We start from the raw sequence: 21,101 nt of genomic DNA, 5'->3' as shown, positions 1-21,101 counted from the left end.
TTATTCCTTGCTTGGTTGCTACTTAGAATGCAATTGTATTATGATAGAACTAAATGCTAGAACTTATATCCGTTTCATTCAAAGCATGACATTGAATTGCATAACATATATCAAGATGAAGTTGTGTAGTTGCCACCATAGCCAAATAGCCTTACTTCCCATATTTCGTATTTGTTGTAAGTTTTAAACCCGTTGAGCCTTGTTTAGCCTTTATTCTTTGTTTACCCACATTATCCTCACCTAGCCTAGTGTAGGACAGTCCACACCCTTGTTCTTAAATGATAGTGAGCATGACTTAAATGAATTCCTTTTGAGTACATTATGAAAGAAAATGAGTGTGGGGGAGAGAATGTTTTGTTCTTAAATGTTTATGTATGTTTTGAGAGGCAAAAGAAAAGAAAAAAAATTGTGAAAAACATATAAAAAAAAATAAAAAAAAAAGAAAAACAGAAAAGAAAAGAAAGAAAGAAAGAAAGAAAAAAAAAAAGAGCTTGATCTCCCTTTTTGTTCAAAAGTTGAGTTTTCATTCAAAAGGGAATTCTAAGTGCCTAATTCAATACTTTGCTCACTATTGGTTTAAGAATGTTTGTTTATCCTTCACCTTTCATTGTTAGCCAATACCCTAGCCCCGTTACACCCCTTTGACTTCTATCTTGATCGTTATGTGTTCAATAATGTGGAGTTTGGAATTGATTTGAGCTTATGGAATCACTGGTTCTCATTCTAAGTAGTAGCATTCCATTCATGAGATCATATTCATGTCATTATCATAAAACCAGAAAATGCTTTCCTTGTTATAAGATATGTGAGTGTTCGTCTACATGTTTACATCAATCTTCTCACATATACCTAGTGTAGGGTGTGTAGTCAGAAAATCTGTGTGAAAAACGAGAGTACATCTAGTAAGGAATTGAGGGAATTCTCTAAGGCATGTTACTACATTCAAAACATGGTTTTAAATGCTTAATTGTGAACTAGTATGTGGTGACTATGAGTAAGAATGTACTTAAGTGTAAAGATGGCTAAAATCTGTGGGAATAATGATTTTTAACTTGTCATGTGCATTGGAAATCCCTGAAACGATTGTTGGAAGGTTTAAGATTGTCTTTGGTTTGTTTTGTTTCGTTTCGTTTTGTTTTGTTTTTCTGTTTTGCTCGAGGACTAGCAAAAGCTAAGTGTGGGGGTATTTGATAGGAGCATATTCGTGCGACTTAAATGGCTTGTTCTCGTACATTTACGTTATGTTTCTTTAGTTATTTTAGTCCTTTATGCTTCTTTTGTGTGTTTTCAGGATAATAAGACGTGTTTGACGAAAGGATGCATTATGGAGTGTTTTGGAGCACTATTGGGCTAAGGATGGATAGCTTATACTTGGAGCCCAAGTGTTGGATGAAATTGAAGGCCTTGTATGCACTTGAGGACACAAAACAATGGCCCTAACCCAATCACATAACACCTTGCCATGGGCTTAACACAAACACCATTCCTTGCCATGCAAGGGGGAGTAATTTGGGTCCATTTCATGCACTTAAACCCTAGCCCAATTACACACCAATTTCAGCCACATGAACACAAACCCATTCTTTGCCGTGGCCCTTGCAAATCCATCCCATTTTCAGCCATTACACTTCATCATTGCAGCCACCATTCATCCTAGTTGTCAATCACATACTCTCCCTTTGCATTCACATGCATCCACTTCATCATTGCAGCCAAAACACATTCATTTTCAGCCATTGCACATGCATCTTCAAATAAATTAGCACATGCACATTCACCCATTGATTCCCATTCACCTTTGTGCTGTGACTTCCCCTTTGTTCCCACCAATCACATGCATCATCATCATTCAACCAAATCAGCCACATGCAACTCTTCATCATTCACACACCATCACACAAATCCAAACCGTGGTTTTCACATTCATTTCCACCAGAAAACCAAGCCTAACCCGTGCATTCCCCCTAATTCCAGCACCTACACATCTTGCCACATGCTTTCCAACTTTCCCCTTCATGATTGCAGTTTTCCAAGCTTTCCCCCTTCATCATTAAGCCACATTCACTCCCATTTCTCTCCCCTTAACAGCCCTAACCCGTGCATAATTAAAGTACACCATTCAACACACACATGCACCCAAAACACATCCATGTCGTGGCCTACCTTCCATTTCCAGCTTTCACATGCAATTCCAGCTTTCACATGCTTTCCTAGCTGTTTTTCCACCACATTCCAGCCACATAAATGCTTAAACAAACAGCCATATACACCTCCATTCCTCCTATAAAAACCCTTGCATTCCCATTACATAAACACATCTCATTTTCATACACAAGATACCACAAACACATCCAATCTTCCCTCATTGCCGTGAGCTCCCATTCCCTTATATTTCCATTCAACACAGAAATTCCATTCACAACACAACACACAACACAAACACTTCCCCTTTGCCGCAAATCCCCTTCCATTTCTACACAATCTCTTCTCGACTTCATTCCATTTCATACACTCTCCCATTCGCAGAAACCATTCAACCTTAGCCGCTCCACCTTCATTTACAACACACTTGGAGCACCAACACCGAAGGCAACTCTTAAGGGATTTCGACATCAGTTTTGCTTCAAGGGTTCTTTCTCCTTAATTCTATGTTCATTCATGTTGTATATTTTTATATCAAACATTCTGTAAACATGAAGTGTAACTAATTTCTTTCTAGGGATTCGATGTAGCCTTGCAAGATTGCCATGTAGTTATTTCAGAATGCTCAGTTGATCCATCTATTTCTTGTTTCATTCTCTGATTTAATTGTGACTTTGTGTGTTGATTTTAATGTTTGATCACCATTTGATTTAACCACAGGTTGTTTAGCCAAGAGTAAAGCACACATCATGCATACTCTTGGTGGATATGTGAATGAATGAAGGGAATGCTTTGCAAACAACCTGCCGAGTGTTTCCTTTGGTTTTATGAAAGTTTCTTGTGCGTGTCATGTTCTTGATTAGGGACCAAAGTTGCACTTCACACTTAGGTTCATGATTAGGAACATTTGATCAAGTCCACACATCATATGGTTGATCATATCTAAGTGAAACAAACCCAAGAAATAGGTAGATGGATGAGTATAATCTGATTCAACAAGCATGGACTTGGCTTAGCAATGGTGAAACCGAATCCCTAGCTTCATCTCCATTTGTGCTATCTCATTTTATTAGTTGTTGATTCATTTATTTGTGTCTACTTCATTTTCTTGTGCTTTCAAGTTACAACAACAAATCTGCATAAGTTGATTAGTTTTATTTCTCTTATAGAGTTCTTGCAAAACAAGTAGTTGTATAGGTCCAATTAGTCCCTGTGGATTCGACACCCTTACTTGTGCCATTATACTAAACATATTCTAGCACGAAGAAGGAAATCATCAATCAGTTTCTCAAATATGAAGTTTTTTGCTTTTGTATTGAACATGTTATAGTAATTTCATCAATATATTCGAAGTGGCTAAAACAAGAAGCTATTTTTTGCTATCATGTCAGGTAAATCAGTTAAAAGCATCAAATTCACCCACTTACACTAAAGAGTTATATAACTTGGCATTCAGTCCTATTCGGGCATAATTGTACTCCATTTGCCATGTTAAAAGAGTCAAGTTTTTGGGGCCTGAGTGTGATGACAAGTTGTGTACGCAAAACAGCGGTGTCTATTTCCCAGGTGATGGCGAAAGTACAAACATTGAGTTTTATGATAAACTATCCAGTGTCGTACAAGTGTTGTACAAAGACCATTAGCTAGTTATTGTTTTTAAATATCGATGGTTTGATACAAACCCACATAGGCACGTTAAAAGGGACCATGGCTTACTCTCAATCAACATTACCAAAACTTGGTATGATGACGACCCTTATATTTTGGCAAGTATGGCAAAACAAGTTTTTTTATGTAGATGACCTTAAGGTCATAAGGGGTTGGAAAGTTGTTCAAAGGATTGAGCATTGGAACATGTATGCTATACCGGACCAAGATCCTAGTTCTGATAGGGACAACATCAACGTCGCGGACCAATGTCTTAAGTCTTCAATAGAAATTGGTGGGGAAACAGTACGGGATAATAATCTTATCCAACAACCATTTCAGATACTGGGCGTTACTGGTATCGAAATACTGATTGACTCAATTTCAATTGACCTCGGTGATCTTCCCCGATATGATCCATCAGAGGATGCAAATGACCACTACTACAAAACCATTTATTAGTGTCGCTATGATAACTGACAAGAAACGTATATTACTGTTGAATTTTAAGCAAAATCCGATAGAAAATGGTTGTAGTGGCGGATATAATAAGCGACAGAATTGCTAGCGTCAGAAAATGAATTTTCTAACAAAAAATACTTTAAAACATACAGAACTTGTGTCGGATATAACTGACAGATAATATATTAATAATGAATGAATAAGAGCATTCTCTGTCGGCTAAAACCGATAGAACTTGTGTCGGATATAACTGACAGAGAATTTATTAATAATGAATAAATAAAACATTCTTGTCGGATAAAACCGACAGAAAATATATTAATAATAAAAAAAATATAAACCACTTTCTGAATCATTTCTTTCCCTTTCAAGTTGGCTTAATAATTAACAAGATTAAATGTCAACCTTGGATGAACACAAATTTGGGTTTTAAAAGCCCTTCAGAAACGGCTTTTCCTGGTTCCCAATGGGGTTCTTTGTTCATTGTTCTCCAGGTTCCTGCCATAGATGCACTGAATTATGGGGATGCAATTACACATTTTGTTGAGGAGTTGAATGCCTTAGAAGTTGTAGTTGATGATTCTAGAGCATCTAAGATGATCGTTGTCCAATTTAATTCCCTAGTGTCTTCTTCTAACTTCCTGGGTAAGTTCCATCGTTCAATTTTTATACAAGAAGTGAAAATTGGACAAAATTGAATTAAAACCCTAAATCTTGCACAACAACTAATTCGACAAAATTGAACTACATAAAGCACAAAAAATCCCAAAATTGAAAGTAATCCAAAACCCTAGAAAAATACCTGTAGTAATTGTTGAGCTGGCCACTTGAGTTCTAGAGCTCTCCTGCGGTCAAATTACACAAAGTCTTCTGCATGATGACAAATCGAGGTTGAGAACACTTCAGAGCAATAAGACGCAGAAACTACAAAGGGTGGAGAGTGCAGAGTGCAGGGTGGAGAGTGCAAGTGTTGAACTGGAAGTAAATGAGGAGAAAAGAGAAGGAGAAGGAAATGACGAGAGGAGAAAAGGGGGAAAGAAGGGGGAAGAGAGAAGGCACCGATGCAAGGAAGAGATGGAGGGGTTTTATTTTGGAAAATTTTCATTACTATCGGTTAAAACCGACAGTAACATTTTTTAAAATATAAACCAACAGAAAATTTTCATTACTGTCTGTTATAACCGATAAAAACAAAATGGCGGCAAAACTCCCTCCCAAAATTTTGTTACGATTTAAAAAAATAAAATAATAATTGTATGGTTTAATAAATAAATAAATAATATGTATTTAAATAGAATACGTTTTTAAAAATTAAATAAATAATTGTTTGGTTTAATAGATAATAACCCATGTAAAATATGCAATAAAGAAACAAAAAGATAATTGTGCAATGAAAATGTCATCACACAAACTAAATATTGTCTAATCAATACTTGAAAAACATAAATAAAAATTTAGCACAAATTACTTTTCCCACTTCAAAATTTAGGCAAATTTAACGGAGATATACATTCTACGAAACTAGTTTCAATGATCTAGCCGTAAAACTTGTTTGTAGATACTACAAGATCGCATACGTAAAAAATCACAAAAAAAAAAAAAAAAAAAAAAAAAAAAATTCAAAGATTAGGTAATGGAACAAAAGTTTTCAACGGTTATAAACGAAAAATCACAATTTAACGATTATTTTAGCTCTGGTTTTGATGATTTTTTTTACAGTTACACTTCTCAATCCTATAAGAATGCAATGAATGAATTCAATTTTCAATTTAAAATATTTACACTAGTGGATACCACAAAATCTTCTTTTATACTTAATGAAAGTATAATATTAATTCTTAAGTATTTGTTTAATCTACCGTTTTGACTTGATATGTATTCTACGAAACTTTTTTCAATGATCCAACCGTCAAAGTTATTTGTACACACTTCGAGATTGCATATGTAAAAAATTGTAAAAAACAAACATTCAGAGATTACGTAACGGAACAAAAATTTTCAACGGTTATAAACGAAAAATCACAATTTAACGGTTATTTTAGCTTCGATTTTAATGATTTTTTACAGCTACACTCCTCGACCCTATAAGAATGCAATGAATAAGTTTGATCTTCAATTTAAAATATTTACACTAGAGGATACCACAAAATCTTATTTTATACTTATAGAAGTATAACATTAACTCTTTAAGTGTTTATTTAATCTACCGTTTTGACTCAATACACATTCGATGAAACTTTTTTCAATGATCTATCCATCAAACTTGTTTGTACACACTCTGAGATCGCATACATAAAAAAATCACAAAAAAACAAACATTCAAAGATTAGGTAATAGAACAAAAGTTTTCGACAATTATAAATGAAAAATCGCAACTTAACGGTTATTTTACCTCCAATTTTGATGATTTTTTACAACTACACTCCTCGACCCTATAAGAATGCATTGAATAAATTCGATCTTCAATTTAAAATATTTACACTAGTGGATACCAATCTTATTTTATACTTAATGGAAGTATAATATTAACTCTAAGTGTTTGTTTAATTTACTGTTTTGCACAATATGCATTATATGAAACATTTTTCAACAATCCAACCGTCAAACTTATCTGTACACACTCCGAAATTGCATACGTAAAAAGTCGTAAAAAACAAACATTCAGAAATTACGTAACGGAACAAAAGTTTTCGACGGTTATAAACGAAAAATCACAATTTAACGGTTATTTTAGTTCCGATTTTAATGACTACACTCCTCAACCATATAAGAATGCAATGAACAAATTTAATCTTCAATTTAAATTATTTACACTAGTGGATACCACAAAATCTTATTTTATACTTAATGGAAGTATAACATTAACTCTTAATTGTTTATTTAATCTATCGTTTTGACGCGATACATATATTATGAAAACTTTTTTCAATGATCTAACCGTTAAACTTGTTTGTACACACTCTGAGATCGCATACGTAAAACCTACTCAAAACCTGCTTTCCTATTACTATTAATAAGAATTTAATCACTAGCTAGCTCATGTTCTGACATTTTCTTAGTCTTTTTGAATTAATATTAGTTAACTTCATCAATCAATTTCTCATCTCTTTCATTTATATGAACATGGCTGATCTCATTCAAGTGACACAAGATTTGGTAAAATAGCAGATCTCATCCATTTATTTGTATCATTTTCAAACTAGTAGTTTCTAATCTTGAAACTGGTGAATGTGCTTTTGAAGTGTTATGTGCGAAGACGAGTGCTCATATTATAACAAAAAATAAAAAATTATTCCGTGAGCATAATATTCTGGTGACCGTCCAAAATTTTGCTTTGTTCGTGTCGATTATATCCGACAGGACCATGAGTGAAAAAAAATAATATTTAAACTATGTGTTTATTTACTTATTTTTAATCAATATAACACTTTAAAATAATAAAAATAGTCAATTTCTATCGGTTATAACCGCCAGAATACTAAAATAATAACCGCTAGAAACTAAAATAATAAAATAGTCAATTTCTGTCGGTTTTAACCGCCACCATTAACTTAAAAACCGGCAAAATATGTTAAAAATATTTTTTTTTAAATTCAAAAATATTGGCGGTTATAATAATTTTATGGCGGTTGCATCCGACACTAAATATCCGCCAGGAATTTATGTCGGATATAACCGACAGGATTTCGTTGTTATCCAACACTAACTAAATGATGTATTGGATATCTTTTATCCGACATAATGGCTTATTAAACTGCCATCATCATCCGACACCTAAAGCTAATATTGTAGTAGTGGATGACAGTGACGTCAGGGCCGGTCCTGAGTTTTTTGGTGCCCAGGGTGATCGGTCAAAATGTGCCCTTTTTCAATAGCAACCATATATTAAAAAAAAATATTTAGATAGAGCTAGAACCCAGTCGAAGCTGGTAGGGGCTAGGCCCTCACGCCTATATTATATTACTTGAAATAAACATAAGGGACATTGACACACCCCGATCGAGATCAGGGAGTGATGGCCGTCACACGGAGGTGAAGTAACCATGTGCACAGTGCGGAAGCTAATAAAATAGTAATATAAATAGTACGAATAACTAAAAACTAGCATACATAAGGTGATAGAAATAAGTGCTAGCATAAGTGAGACACAAGTTCAGAGCAATAAGCCTAAAGCAGTCCAAAAGAAAAATGATGCGACAACAGTACACCCGAAGGTGACCCTACGCTGGTGATCGTCTTTCAGAAATGCCGGGAAAGCCCTCTGGGAAACCACCAAACCTGCTGGACAACTAGAACCTGGAGGGGCGCAAAACAAAAGCGCGAGTGGGCAAAAACAAAGCTTTTCGAAAACCATTTAGTAAATACGTTCTAACCCCTCGCCGTAAAACCTGTATACTTCCCAGAAAATAGACATATGTACATATATATGTATATACGAATCATGCACCAGGATATGCCATGCCAAATCTCAATATGAAATGCAAGTGCTCAGGTGAAAATCATAACAATATCATATAGTCTGGCAGCCGGAGTCACCTAACGTGACCTGTACGGCTGAATCTAGAGCTCAAGTCTCAATCTCAATAACTAAACCTGCCCACGAGTCGGAACCACCTAAAGTGGTCTGTACGACAGGCCTGAGTGTAATACATATAAACGCTCTAGTGCTACGATCACGTGAAGGCTGTGCGAATAGTCGCGGGTCACCTACGAGTTGGAACCACCTAATGTGGTCTGTACGACAGGACTGTGCACCTAACTTGGATCCAAGCTGAGCGTGTGGTGCGGGAGGTGAACATCACGTGAAGGACTGTGCCCTACACTGGGCGGGAGCACTAACACCGGGGGTGCAAGTTATGAGCTCTCTAAGCATCTTAAATCGCCACTAAATGTAAACATGAATAACACTTATCTGGCACTTACCTGTGCGTCCGCAGCACCCAATATGCATATGTATATATATACAACTAATAATGCAACCAATGATGCATAACTAACAATAATCTAATGCATGGCATATGGCAAATGACAATTCAAATCAATTTCTGGGAAAATATAAGTATATAGGTATATACGGAAAACCAAAAGCCCACTCACTAGTATGTGGAAGGGTCGTAGCCCCCCTACCTCAAGTGACCACACTCGTCCTCGGGATAGGTATCACCTATATGCGAAACAACTACAAAAACGTTAATTTTAAAGCACATAACCAACCTTTTGAAATAACTTCTCATACAATGCTCAAATAGGGTGTATGAATACACCAACGTGATCTACTCAACCTCAGGAACATCCCCATATTTTTAAAATGATTTTTCACCGCCGCACGCGCCCCCACGCGCCGGCCACGCGCAGGCACGTGCCTGGCACGCTGACGGCGTCAACTGACGCCATAGGGAATATTCCGTCAGATTTAACAGATTCTGTCAACGGCGTCAGGAATATTCCGTCGTCTTCTCCGGCGAGCCTCCGACGCCGTCGCCAGCGCCGGAAAATCGGGAAAATTTCAAACTTTGATATCTTCTTCGTTTTTCAACCAAATTTCACAAAATTGGTACCAAAATGAAGCTTGCAACGAGAGGAACACAATCATACCACTTTCAAGGGCTAAAAACCACGAAATCTCACCTGTAAAATCAACCCAACTCCGGCCAACTTCGAAACTAGTGATCCCGGCATCCAAATCCTTCAAACGAACCACCCCAAGCCTCCTAGGGACCTCACCAAGCTACCTACAAGCTTGAAATTCCCTAAAACGTGAGAAATCACGTGTGTATGAACAGTACTCGAAAACGGACATCGTGGATTCGTCGTGAAAACGATGGTGTTCTTACCTGAAAAAGGTATGGTTGGACTCCTACAAGCCTCACGAGCTCGAATATGTGCTTGGATTCCACAATCTGTGAAGGTTTGATGCATGTGTGGGTGTGTCCGTACGTTTCAAAGGAAATGGGAAGGGAATGGGGACTCGGGACAGTGTGCAGGAAACAGGAGGAAAGGTTGTGGTGTGTGGGAAGGTGTGTGTGGCCTACAACATGCCAACCAAACTAAAAAACAACCAATAAACGTAATGAAATCGAACTAGGGGCAATTTTGTCTTTTCACACGTACGTTGTAATATTCCTGGGACGGGCTGTCACAGACATAGTACCTAAACTCGACGATCAAAAACAAAATCATATACAACCACACCAAGCAAAACTCTTTGAAATTTCCACTTTTAAGAAATCATCTTCTTGCATTTTTTGAAGTGTAGCTTTAATAATTTTCCTTTATTACCGTAAAGTTATTTCCTAAATGATATGGCTTCAATAATTTTCAATTTCAAATTATCATTCCTACATATGTTATATATTATAAAGATACTAACAGATCATTCAAACATATATTATAAAAAAATGAATTGAAATTTCAACATATATTATTAAATTTACCTAATCGCCACGACACATTTATGTTTTTGGGACCTGATATGAAATTAAAATTGATTAAGTAATTTGTGAATACAAAATTAAAACTGATTTGTAAAAATTAAAATTAAGTTAAAAAAAATTGAATAAAAAAAGGATTGAACAAATTTGGGTGAACTCAGAATTGGCCCTTCTGGGGCCGTGGACTGATTTACAAAGAATCAGAAGTGGAGACGACTGGTAGACTGGAAGCGTGCTGATAGTCGACTGGAAAACTGCGTCAGTGTGCAGCCTCCGGTACTGCCGGTCTGTGACTGAGAGAGACTGAGAGCCTGCGACACGAAAAATTTGCGAGGACGAATAGTCGAAGGCAGTTGGGAATTTGGGAAATTGCTTCGAAATTCTGGGTTGCGGCCCCTTGTGGGTTTTGCAATATATAGTCGTTGCTCCTTGAAAGAACCGATTCATGAATCATAATCCCTTTAATTAATTAAGGCTTGAAACTTGGTCGTTGGAAGTTGGAAGGCGTATTGAAGGCTGAAGAATTTAGGAGTCGTTGAAGACGAAATTGACGAACAGAAGGCGTAGAGTGTCAAATTTTTTTTTGAAATTTTAACTAAAAACTTGCGTAATGTTTATTTTAATGAAAAATCATATTTTTACATTAAAAAATCAATCATGATACTATTTATTTTACTCTTTATTAAAAAGTCAATCTTATCAAAAATCTATCCTCAACGATTCTCAAAGTTTTCAATTATTTTTATTTTTTTTCCATACCTATATATAATATATGTGTAAAAAAATTTGGTTCCCCTCTCAATTTTAGGCCCTAGACAAAGGTCTTGTTAGAGCAACTCCAGCGTATCAAAGGCCTCCTAGGGCAACTTACTATTGAATCCCTCTAGTGAACAGTAACTATTTTTAATTAACATTAACTGTCTTTTGCATCTCCACCCCTAAATTAAATAGTCATGGTAATAGGCAATAAAATATTAGAATTTTTTATTTTATAAAATAATACAAAATAATTTGATTTGTAATTTTGGATAAGATTTTTAATTGTTCTCGTTGCGCCACGTGTCATTATCCGAAAAGACAATTTTTGGTGATAGATTTCGGTAAGATTTTTATCCAATGCCGTCGTATCACGAGTCATTACCTTTTCAGAATCGTTGAGGATAGATTTCCGATAAGATTTTTAACCAATCACGTCGCGCCACGTGTCGCAATCTGTTTACAATCTTTAAGGATAGATTTCGATCAAATTTTTAACAAATGACGGCATGCCATGTGACATTATCTATAACCTAATCCTTTCTTTTTCCTCCATATAGCCGACCATCCATCTTAAGAAATATCACACCAAATCAAAATCTCTATCATTATTCATAGTTTCTGCTTCCTTCTTACAATGTCTTCTTCAGGGATGTTGTGGGAAATCGATGAGCAAGAGAAAGAATTGTTTAAGCCAGGGGAAGAAATGTTCAATCTCCAGGCTGGCGAAAATGAGATGGAAGAGGAAGAGGATGAGGAGCAAAGAATGAGAGATGACGAAGCAAGAAGTTAAAGAGCCTCACATTCCCGTCGAGTCATCCAAGCTGTGGCTCAGATCTCCAGGCCTAGTTGTTCCGCAAACATTGATAGAAGGAGACAACGATAAGGTGCAGATCTCTTGGACAATTATTTTTTCTGTAACAGTGCATTCCCTGATACGTACTTTAGACGTTGTTTTAGAATGGAACGACATTTGTTCAACAAAATCATGATTGCTGTTTGCAACCATGATTCTTACTTTGTGCAAAAAAAGGATGTTTTTGGTATAGGTCTCATTCTTGAGCAAAAAATTACTACTGCCTTGCAGATGCTTGTACATGGAGCATATGCAGACCAAGTGGATGAGATAGCGAGGATGGAGAAATCAACCATTCTTGAGTCCCTGATGAGGTTTTGCTCCGCAATCGAATCTATCTACCCCACAAAATACCTCCAGAGACCTACTGAGATGTACTTGCAAAGGCTTCTGAAGAAAGGCGAGATGTGAGGTTTTCCTAGGATGATTGGAAGCATTGACTGTATGAACTGGACTTGAAAAAACTATCCAAGTGCATGTCAAGGTGCTTATGAGGACAGAAAATGAGTAAAAAGTATCATCTTGGAGGCGGTGGCATCATTTGATACATAGATTTGGCACATTTTTTTCGATGTTCCAAGAGCTCAAAATGACCTCAATGTCCTTACCCAATCCGCAATGTTCAACGATGTCCTGCAAGGAAAAGCACCAAGAGTCACATATTGGGTTAACGGACATAAGTACCACAGGCCATACTACCTAGCAGACGACATTTACCCAAGGTGGTCATCATTTGTCAAAGCAGTGCCACGTCCGTGAAGTGTAAAGGAAAAACACTTTGCAAGCTATCAAGAGGGGTGTAGGAAGGATGTGGAATGTTGTTTTGGTATCCTCTAAGCTCGTTGGGCGATTGTCAGGGGTGCTGCCAGAATTTTTGATTTAGAGTTGCTTCGATCTATCATGATGACGTGCATCATTCTTCACAACATGATTGTGGAAGATGAGTACGATTATAATGTTGTTGATGAATATGAGCCAGACACGATGAACAATTCCAGAACACAAATATATTGTGCTCATGACACCACCGAAGAACCCGTGCAACACGAGCCATTACAAAGGGATGACCTTTATTCAATGTCAACCTCAAAATTGTGTCAAAATTTGTATAAGCCTAACCTGCGTTCGGTGTACATTCCAACTTCTAATCTTGGGATGATGAAAATGGAGTGCAGCAGGAAGAAATGTCGATTCCAGCAACCTCCATGGCATCGCAGACCCACTCGGGGACATCACCTTTCGGAAACTACAAGACAATAAGATGTGAAACATTTCAACAGATGAACTTTGGACATGCAGATATAAAAAGATGAAGGTGTCTAAAGAAAATACCATTTGTTGCAGAAATTCACGTACAAACCTGCTAAAAAAGTTTTAAGAAAAAAGGTTAAATTGGTACAACTAGAGGTCCGGAACAAGTGAGAACTACGGTTGAAAAGGGTAAATCAGAGGCAAACATACTCTGGAAACCTTCCCTCTATTATTGAAGAGTACAGATTTATATTGTTATTAAAAGTGTAGTGTTAAGTTTTATTTTGATTGTATGTTGTTTTAATGCTTAAAGCTCACAGTCATAGTGTGACATCCCACATCGCCCAGGGGAGTGATCCTCAAATGTATATTCCCATCCCTACCTAGCACGAGGCCTTTTGGGAGCTCACTGGCTTCGGGTTCCGTAGGAACTCCGAAGTTAAGCGAGAAGGGGGCTAGAACAATCATATAATGGGTGACCCACTGGGAAGTTGCTCGTGAGTTCCCAAAAATAAAATCGTGAGGGAATGGTAAGCCCAAAGCATACAATATCGTGCTACGGTGGTGGAGCGGGCCCGGGAAGTGACCCGCCCCGGGCCGGGATGTGACAATTTGGTATCAGAGCCTAACCCTGGTCTTGTGTGTGCCGACGAGGACGTCGGGCCCCTAAGGGGGGTGGATTGTGACATCCCACATCGCCCAGAGGAGTGATCCTCAAATGTATATTCCCATCCCTGCTTAGCACGAGGCCTTTTGGGAGCTCACTGGCTTCGGGTTCCGTAGGAACTCCGAAGTTAAGCGAGAAGGGGGCTAGAGTAATCCCATGATGGGTGACCCACTGGGAAGTTGCTCGTGAGTTCCCAAAAACAAAACCGTGAGGGAATGGTAAGCTCAAAGCGAACAATATCGTGCTACGGTAGTGGAGCGGGCCCGGTAAGTGATCCGCCCTGGGCCGGGATGTGATCACTTCCCGGGCCGGGATGTGACACATAGAGTTGGCTGCACTCAGTGAATTGGCCGTTCGTAGAGGGAAAGAATATTGTGAACAAGAAGAAGATGATCAAGAAACGCAAAGAAAACATTACCGGAACACAAGGAAACTCTTTAATACTTAAGAAATTTCTTGTATCATGTAAAACACAAAGCCACTAGGCTAGTCTAACTTGAATAATATGAGAAATATTATGTTTGAGCTGCAAGTGGAATATCATATTCTAATTGGAGTATCATATTCCTAACTGGAATATCATATTTCTAATTGAAATATAAACAAGGTTAATTTTGTCATTTAATTTTTTTTTGTTGATGTCAACATAAAACTAATGAAACCTTAATGGAAAGGGTTTTGTGAAATGATTTTAAAATGTCATGGGATGTTTGTGATATGTCGAGAACCTGAGGGTTTTTGTGAAAACACAAGAACCTTCGGAAGGTGCATAAACCCTTTGAATTTAGGGTAAATTTCAGTTTATTACCCTCAAGTTTCGTGGTTTTCAATATTTGATACATGAAGTTTTTTTCGTCCTAGAATCCTACCTAAAGTGTTAATTTTGGAATAGTCTCATACATCGTTTAATCTGTTAAATCTCCCGTTAACTGATGATGTGACGCTCACGTGAACAATGACTAAGCGCCACATGTCAATAAGGATCCCACATGGACATTAAAAAAAAAAAAAATTAAACATTAAAAAAATTACAAAATTACAAAAAAAAAAAAAAAAAAAAAAAAAAAAAAAAAGCTTTCTTCTTCTTCAAATCCCCGACCCTCCTTCCCTTCTCTCCGAGAGCAGCGCCTCTTTTTCATCCTCGTCGGCATTGCTATCGCCACCGTAGGGTTCACCCTTTCCCGTCCTCCACCGTCGCCCTTCTTACGCCTCCGGCAACGACCTGATCTTGAACTACATCTGGTATGACTTCGATTCGTCAGCGACGACCCTGTACAAGCCGACCTATGAACGCATATTCGGGTTGAATAACTGGGGTTATAGCAGGAAGGTGCCACTGGGGTTGAAACGAAAGGGGCTCCGCGTCGTCGTGACAGGCGGGGCCGAATCTACCATCTGCTCGAGGTCGACCAGCTCTACCATCTGGCTTGCCCTGCCTCCCCTATATTTTATTTTATTTTCCAAAAATTAAACCGATAAATTCATCAAGTAAGAAATCCGAGTTCACAGCGCTTACGTGATGAGGACGTTGATGAGATCGGATGGTGAGGGAGGGGAGGGGCTGAGCTTGCAGAGGACGAAGACAAATAGATCGTCGGGTAGGTCATTGAAGAAATTCGACTTTGCGGCGGCTGTTGATCGGCGGGAGCTTCTAAGCCTTTTTCTATGCAGCGTTGCCGGCTCCATGTTTAGCTTTCTTCTTCTTCTGCAGAATCTTCACATAACCCAAGCTCTATCTTTCCCTGTGTGCATGGAAGAAGAAGAAAGCTTTTTTTGATTTTTTTTTTGATTTTTTGTAATTTTGTAATGTTTAATTTTTAATTTTTGTAATTTTAATATTCACGTGCGACCTTTATTGACACGTGACGTTCAGTCATTATCTACGTGAACGTCATGTCGTCATCAGTTAACGGGAAACTTACCAGCTAGACTACAGATGTATGAAAGAATAATAAACTGAGATTTATAGTTTTTTTTCCTAATTATTCTGACCCGTTAGATTAAAGTATGAAAATCTAACCGTCAGAAAATAAACGAAAGCACCGATTCAAAAGTTTTCCCAGTCAGTAAAACAGCAGGTCTCTTAGCAGTCAGCATTCACTCTGCTTCTCCTTCCCCTTGAGCTTTCAATGGCGGCAGCACAGGCACAGCTCCATTTCCATACCCCATCATCCTTCTCCAAACCCCTGAAAAACCCTTTAACCCGAAACCCACTTTTCCAAAACCCCATTCTACCCCTCCGACCCCGCACCTCCCTAAAACCCCTTGTCCTCCGAGCCGGCGTCGTCTCCCAAAACCCATCCACATCCCTGTCCCAAACTACGCCGTTCAAGCACTGCTTCTCCAAATCCTCCGATGGGTTTCTCTACTGCGAGGGCCTCAAGGTCCAGGACGTCATCGATTCCGTTGAGCGACGCCCTTTCTACCTCTACAGCAAGCCTCAGATCACCCGAAACGTCGAGGCCTACAAGGAGGCGTTGGAGGGGTTAAACTCCGTCATCGGATACGCCATTAAAGCCAATAACAATTTCAAGATTTTGGAGCATTTGAGGCAATTGGGTTGCGGTGCTGTTCTTGTCAGTGGGAATGAGCTCCGGTTGGCTCTCCGAGCCGGGTTCGATCCCACCAAGTAAAAATTCTGCATAACCCAGTATATATATATATATATATATATATATATATATATATATATATATATATATATATATAATTGTTTGTGTGAATATTTTGAATTCATGGTTGTACAATTGTGTGAGTGCAGGTGCATTTTTAATGGGAATGGAAAATTGTTGGAGGACTTGGTTTTGGCGGCCCAAGAAGGTGTTTTTATCAATATCGATAGTGAATTTGACTTGGAAAATATTGTTGCCGCTGCGAGGATTGCTGGCAAGAGGGTCAATGTTCTACTTCGGATCAACCCTGATGTAGATCCTCAGGTATGCATACTTTAACCACAATGTGTCAATGTTCATGAATCATGGCAGTGAGGAAATTAGAAATATGAGATGTTTGATATGCTTTTTAGAAAAATTAGGACATAAATCTTTAACTGAAAGTCATTATTTGATATTGTGACGCTTGAGCTAAAATTATATCAATGAGAACTTAGGAAGGTTCTTGATGCATAACTTAAGAATCACGTTTCCTGAATATTTCAAGTTATAGAATGTGTTTGATGCATAATATGGTTCATGGTGAGATAATTTTTTTAATAATTAACAAGGAATTTGATAAGAATCAGAATTCCTATTGTGTTATATTTGATCCCAGTTCATAATAGTTCTTCCATGTTAACTTTATAGAATGATTAATATCATCTGTACTTTAAGTTTTGTTCTTAATTATTTAGCTAACCAGCCGTGTTCTTGCCATGACTGCATACGTTTAGTTTCATAATAATGCGACAACCATTATGGCAAGTTTGATATTTTCCCTAGTCCCACATAGTTCTGTGGCTGTGAAGAGTGTTTTCCAACTACCAGGGGATCAGTACCCATGCTATGTAGCGTTGGCAATGAAAACTGTTTATGATGTTAAATGGACACTGACACGAAAAACCTAAAAATTTAGACCATGAGCACCACATATGCACTTCTATTGTTGTAGAAAGTGAATTCAATTTTACCAATGGTAGTTACACTTATTTGAATGTGATGCCCTTTTATATTTCTTAGAAACAAATGTAGACAGATGCTTGGTATGGGCCATGCTGGACAGGTTGTACCCAAACCACCATGACTCACCAGTTCCTCCAACTTCAATTGCAGATTTAGGCTAGTGTTTGAATATTTTTGTAAAGGCACATCCTTTGAATATTATTGTAAAGTTCTCTGTACTGAGCATTTGAACTTTACATTGATCTTAATTCATTTATGTTCTGTTTTGTGTTCTGTTTTAATGTGTTGTTTTCATAGGTTCATGCTTACGTTGCCACTGGGAACAAGAATTCCAAATTTGGTATTAGAAATGAGAAGCTGCAATGGTTTTTGGATGCTGTGAAGGCACATCCTGATGAGCTAAAACTTGTTGGGGCCCATTGTCATCTCGGATCCACCATTACCAAGGTATGCTGATGACTTGTTCATATACTTTTATATTATCAATATAATTTTTTCAACTAGGATAAATTTTTCAAACCCATGTTTGTTTCTGGTCATTCTAGAACACATTAAGAAGAAACATAAATCAATTGGTTTATGCTTCATAATAACAGAGTTACAGCTTTAAATAAAGAACCTTTTTGTGAATAAAGGTTTAATTTGTCCATTTCAAATTCAGCTGATAAGTGTTGGTTGGAAGGCATTATAAGCTGCCCTTCTCTTTCGCCTTCTTCTGTTCAGTCTGATTGACTTATGATTCTTCGTTTTTTTTTTTTTTCTGCTATGCTATTTTAATATATGTGGATTTCTTGTTAATGTTCTGTGACAGACTACACCCACTTCTCAGATTACAAAGTCTAAGTATCTCTCTCTCTCTCTCTCTCTCTCTCTCTCTCTCTCTTCCCCCTCCCTTTTGTATTACCAGGTGGATATATTCCGGGATGCTGCTGTTCTTATGGTTAAGTACATTGATGAAATCCGGTCTCAAGGTTTTCAAGTTGATTACTTGAACATCGGCGGTGGACTTGGTATAGATTATTATCATTCTGGTGCCCTACTTCCAAAACCCAGAGATCTAATCAACACTGTGAGTTTGATCTCTTTTGAATCTTGTTTTCTATCTTAGGTATGCAATTCATGCCTACATGAGTGATGGGATAACACCTTAATGTAGTATTATAAAAAAGGAAGTTATTAATGCTGCAGTACGCACATGCATGTTACGGTGCTCCTTGAAATCTCAAGTGTAGACTACTGGCTTTGTCCTATCCCTTGGACCTCACAGATGTTAAATGTGATGTGTTTAGGATGAGTCTTTAGATTGTTGAGTCCATGTATGACCATTGCCTCTACATTTATTACAAGAATGTATAACCTCTTTATGGAGTTGGTTCATGAAGATCATGTAAGTGCTATAAGGGATTAAGTTGCCCATACCATTCTGCGAGCTTTTTGTTCCCAAATAATCAATAAGCATACCACATATGCCAGGTCTAGTATTGACTATTTTTTCCCGAAACACTTAAGACTTTCTTCAGGGATTTTCCTAGGGCTTGCTCCCTTATGGTTATTCTACTGAAGAGAATCAGAAGTTTTTTCTATCTTGATTGATGTGAACGTTCACTAACATTTATTCAACGTTGATGCTGAGGGTGTAGGTTCGTGACGTGGTCCTATCACGAGGTCTAAATCTTATCATTGAACCTGGTAGATCAGTTATTGCAAACACCTGCAGCTTGGTCAACCGAGTAACAGGTGTCAAAACAAATGGCACCAAAAACTTTATTGTGATCGATGGAAGCATGGCCGAACTTATTCGTCCCAGTCTCTATGATGCTTATCAAGTAAGTTTTCGAGTTTGGTCAACTGCTAGTCTTGCTTTTGATGTCAGTCATTAGTGTTAACTGGAGATGATGAACAATTGAAATCCTTTCGTTGTGCAAGAAAAATTTCAATGTAATCCATGGTGTAGATTCTTGGATCTTATTTTGTGTTTTGTATGTATGCAAGTAACTTTCTTATAGTAGCTTCATTCACTAAAAAATTACTGTTATCAGTTTTGTTTCTGTGTGTCTTGTCGTGCTTCTGTTATACCATTTGGAATGCATCATTCTTGATTTACCTTTGATAAAATGTCGTGTATTTCAGTTGCCTTATCTCACACTCCTTTCCTTATTTGCTATAATGTTAGACTCAAATCATTGGCTGTCGCGTAATAATTAATCATGCCCTTCCTTTAAGACTTGCCATTTTGTTATTGGCTTGAAATCTCAGTTGACTTGTGGGAGTTTTCTTGCAGCATATAGAACTAGTTGCTCCTACACCACCTGATGCTGAGATTTCGACTTTCGATGTGGTGGGCCCTGTCTGCGAGTCTGCAGATTTTTTAGGGAAGGATAGAGAACTTCCAACTCCACCGAAGGTAATTGTAAACTTTTTATTGGAAGGTCAGAGCTATAATCATTTGTTGTCTTGTACAACTAGGAGATCAAACAATGATGATGTTCTCAGTTATTCTGTTCTGGAGGTTTTCTTTTTGGATTTTGGTGCTTGATTGCTGAACTAAAGTTGCCATTTCAGGGAGCTGGTCTGGTGGTTCACGACGCAGGTGCTTACTGCATGAGCATGGCTTCAACTTACAATCTTAAAATGCGTCCTCCAGAATATTGGGTATGTGATTGTTACTGCAAACAATCCCTACGCCGTAACACCAATATCTATCCTCTTTTCCCGTAACTTGTTTCTAAGAGTTTTTACAATGTTTTCAGGTTCAAGAAGATGGGTCAGTGGCCAAGATCCGTCATGCAGAGACATTTGAAGACCACATGCGATTCTTTGAGGGTCTTTGATTGCGAGAGATTGGAAGTTAGCGCTAGCTAAAGAGGCCCGAATCTCCCCTTAATTCATGGTGGTTTTTTGATGAGCAATTCATGGTCTAAACAAGGTCAGGTTACAAGAGAATTTCACCTTGTTTTCAGTTGAAGATTTGATACGCAACACCCAGTGCCGTTGTTGTTTAAGTATGATATAGGTAGAAATTTTCTTTTGACTACGCTCGAATAAACAATGGACGCGTTATTGATTTTGAAACAATATTTTCGATAATGTACTGATAACATATTGGTATTGGTAAGTTTTGTTGAAAACAGAGGCACATACGCCATTTATCATTATATAAGTGGAATAACACTCGTAAAATTTTTTCTCGACTTGTAGATAATATATGGCTTGTTGCCCGAGTTTTGGGGCAAATAGATAAAATCTCTCCTTGGGTACAGTTGCCTTGTAAA

At 37.7% G+C, this 21,101-nt stretch overlaps 1 protein-coding gene and 1 long non-coding RNA gene across 2 annotated transcripts; one reads left to right on the top strand and one right to left on the bottom strand.

Moving 5' to 3' along the window:
• Positions 1-4,443: 4,443 nt before the first annotated feature.
• On the bottom strand, positions 4,444-5,437 carry LOC148697081 (uncharacterized). The gene is made up of 2 exons (XR_015962080.1): positions 5,054-5,437; positions 4,444-4,892 (listed from the first exon to the last, which is right to left on the bottom strand). It is a non-coding gene; the product is annotated as an uncharacterized LOC148697081 (long non-coding RNA).
• A 10,811-nt stretch (positions 5,438-16,248) lies between these two features.
• LOC137725821 (diaminopimelate decarboxylase 1, chloroplastic) lies at positions 16,249-21,009 on the top strand. Its single transcript, XM_068464616.2, has 8 exons — positions 16,249-16,841; positions 16,974-17,148; positions 18,127-18,276; positions 18,737-18,898; positions 19,470-19,655; positions 20,111-20,233; positions 20,392-20,481; positions 20,580-21,009. Exons 1-8 carry the CDS (start codon positions 16,342-16,344, stop codon positions 20,658-20,660), a joined length of 1,467 nt encoding a protein of 488 aa, XP_068320717.2. The 5' UTR covers positions 16,249-16,341; the 3' UTR covers positions 20,661-21,009.
• The last annotated feature ends 92 nt before the right edge of the window (positions 21,010-21,101 follow it).

Source organism: Pyrus communis, chromosome 5 (genome assembly GCF_041283825.1).
Source record: "Pyrus communis isolate YQ-2024b chromosome 5, ASM4128382v1, whole genome shotgun sequence".
NCBI classification, from domain to species: domain Eukaryota; kingdom Viridiplantae; phylum Streptophyta; class Magnoliopsida; order Rosales; family Rosaceae; genus Pyrus; species Pyrus communis.
Note: the sequence above shows the minus strand (reverse complement) of the source record. Positions and strands in the feature narration are given on the sequence as shown.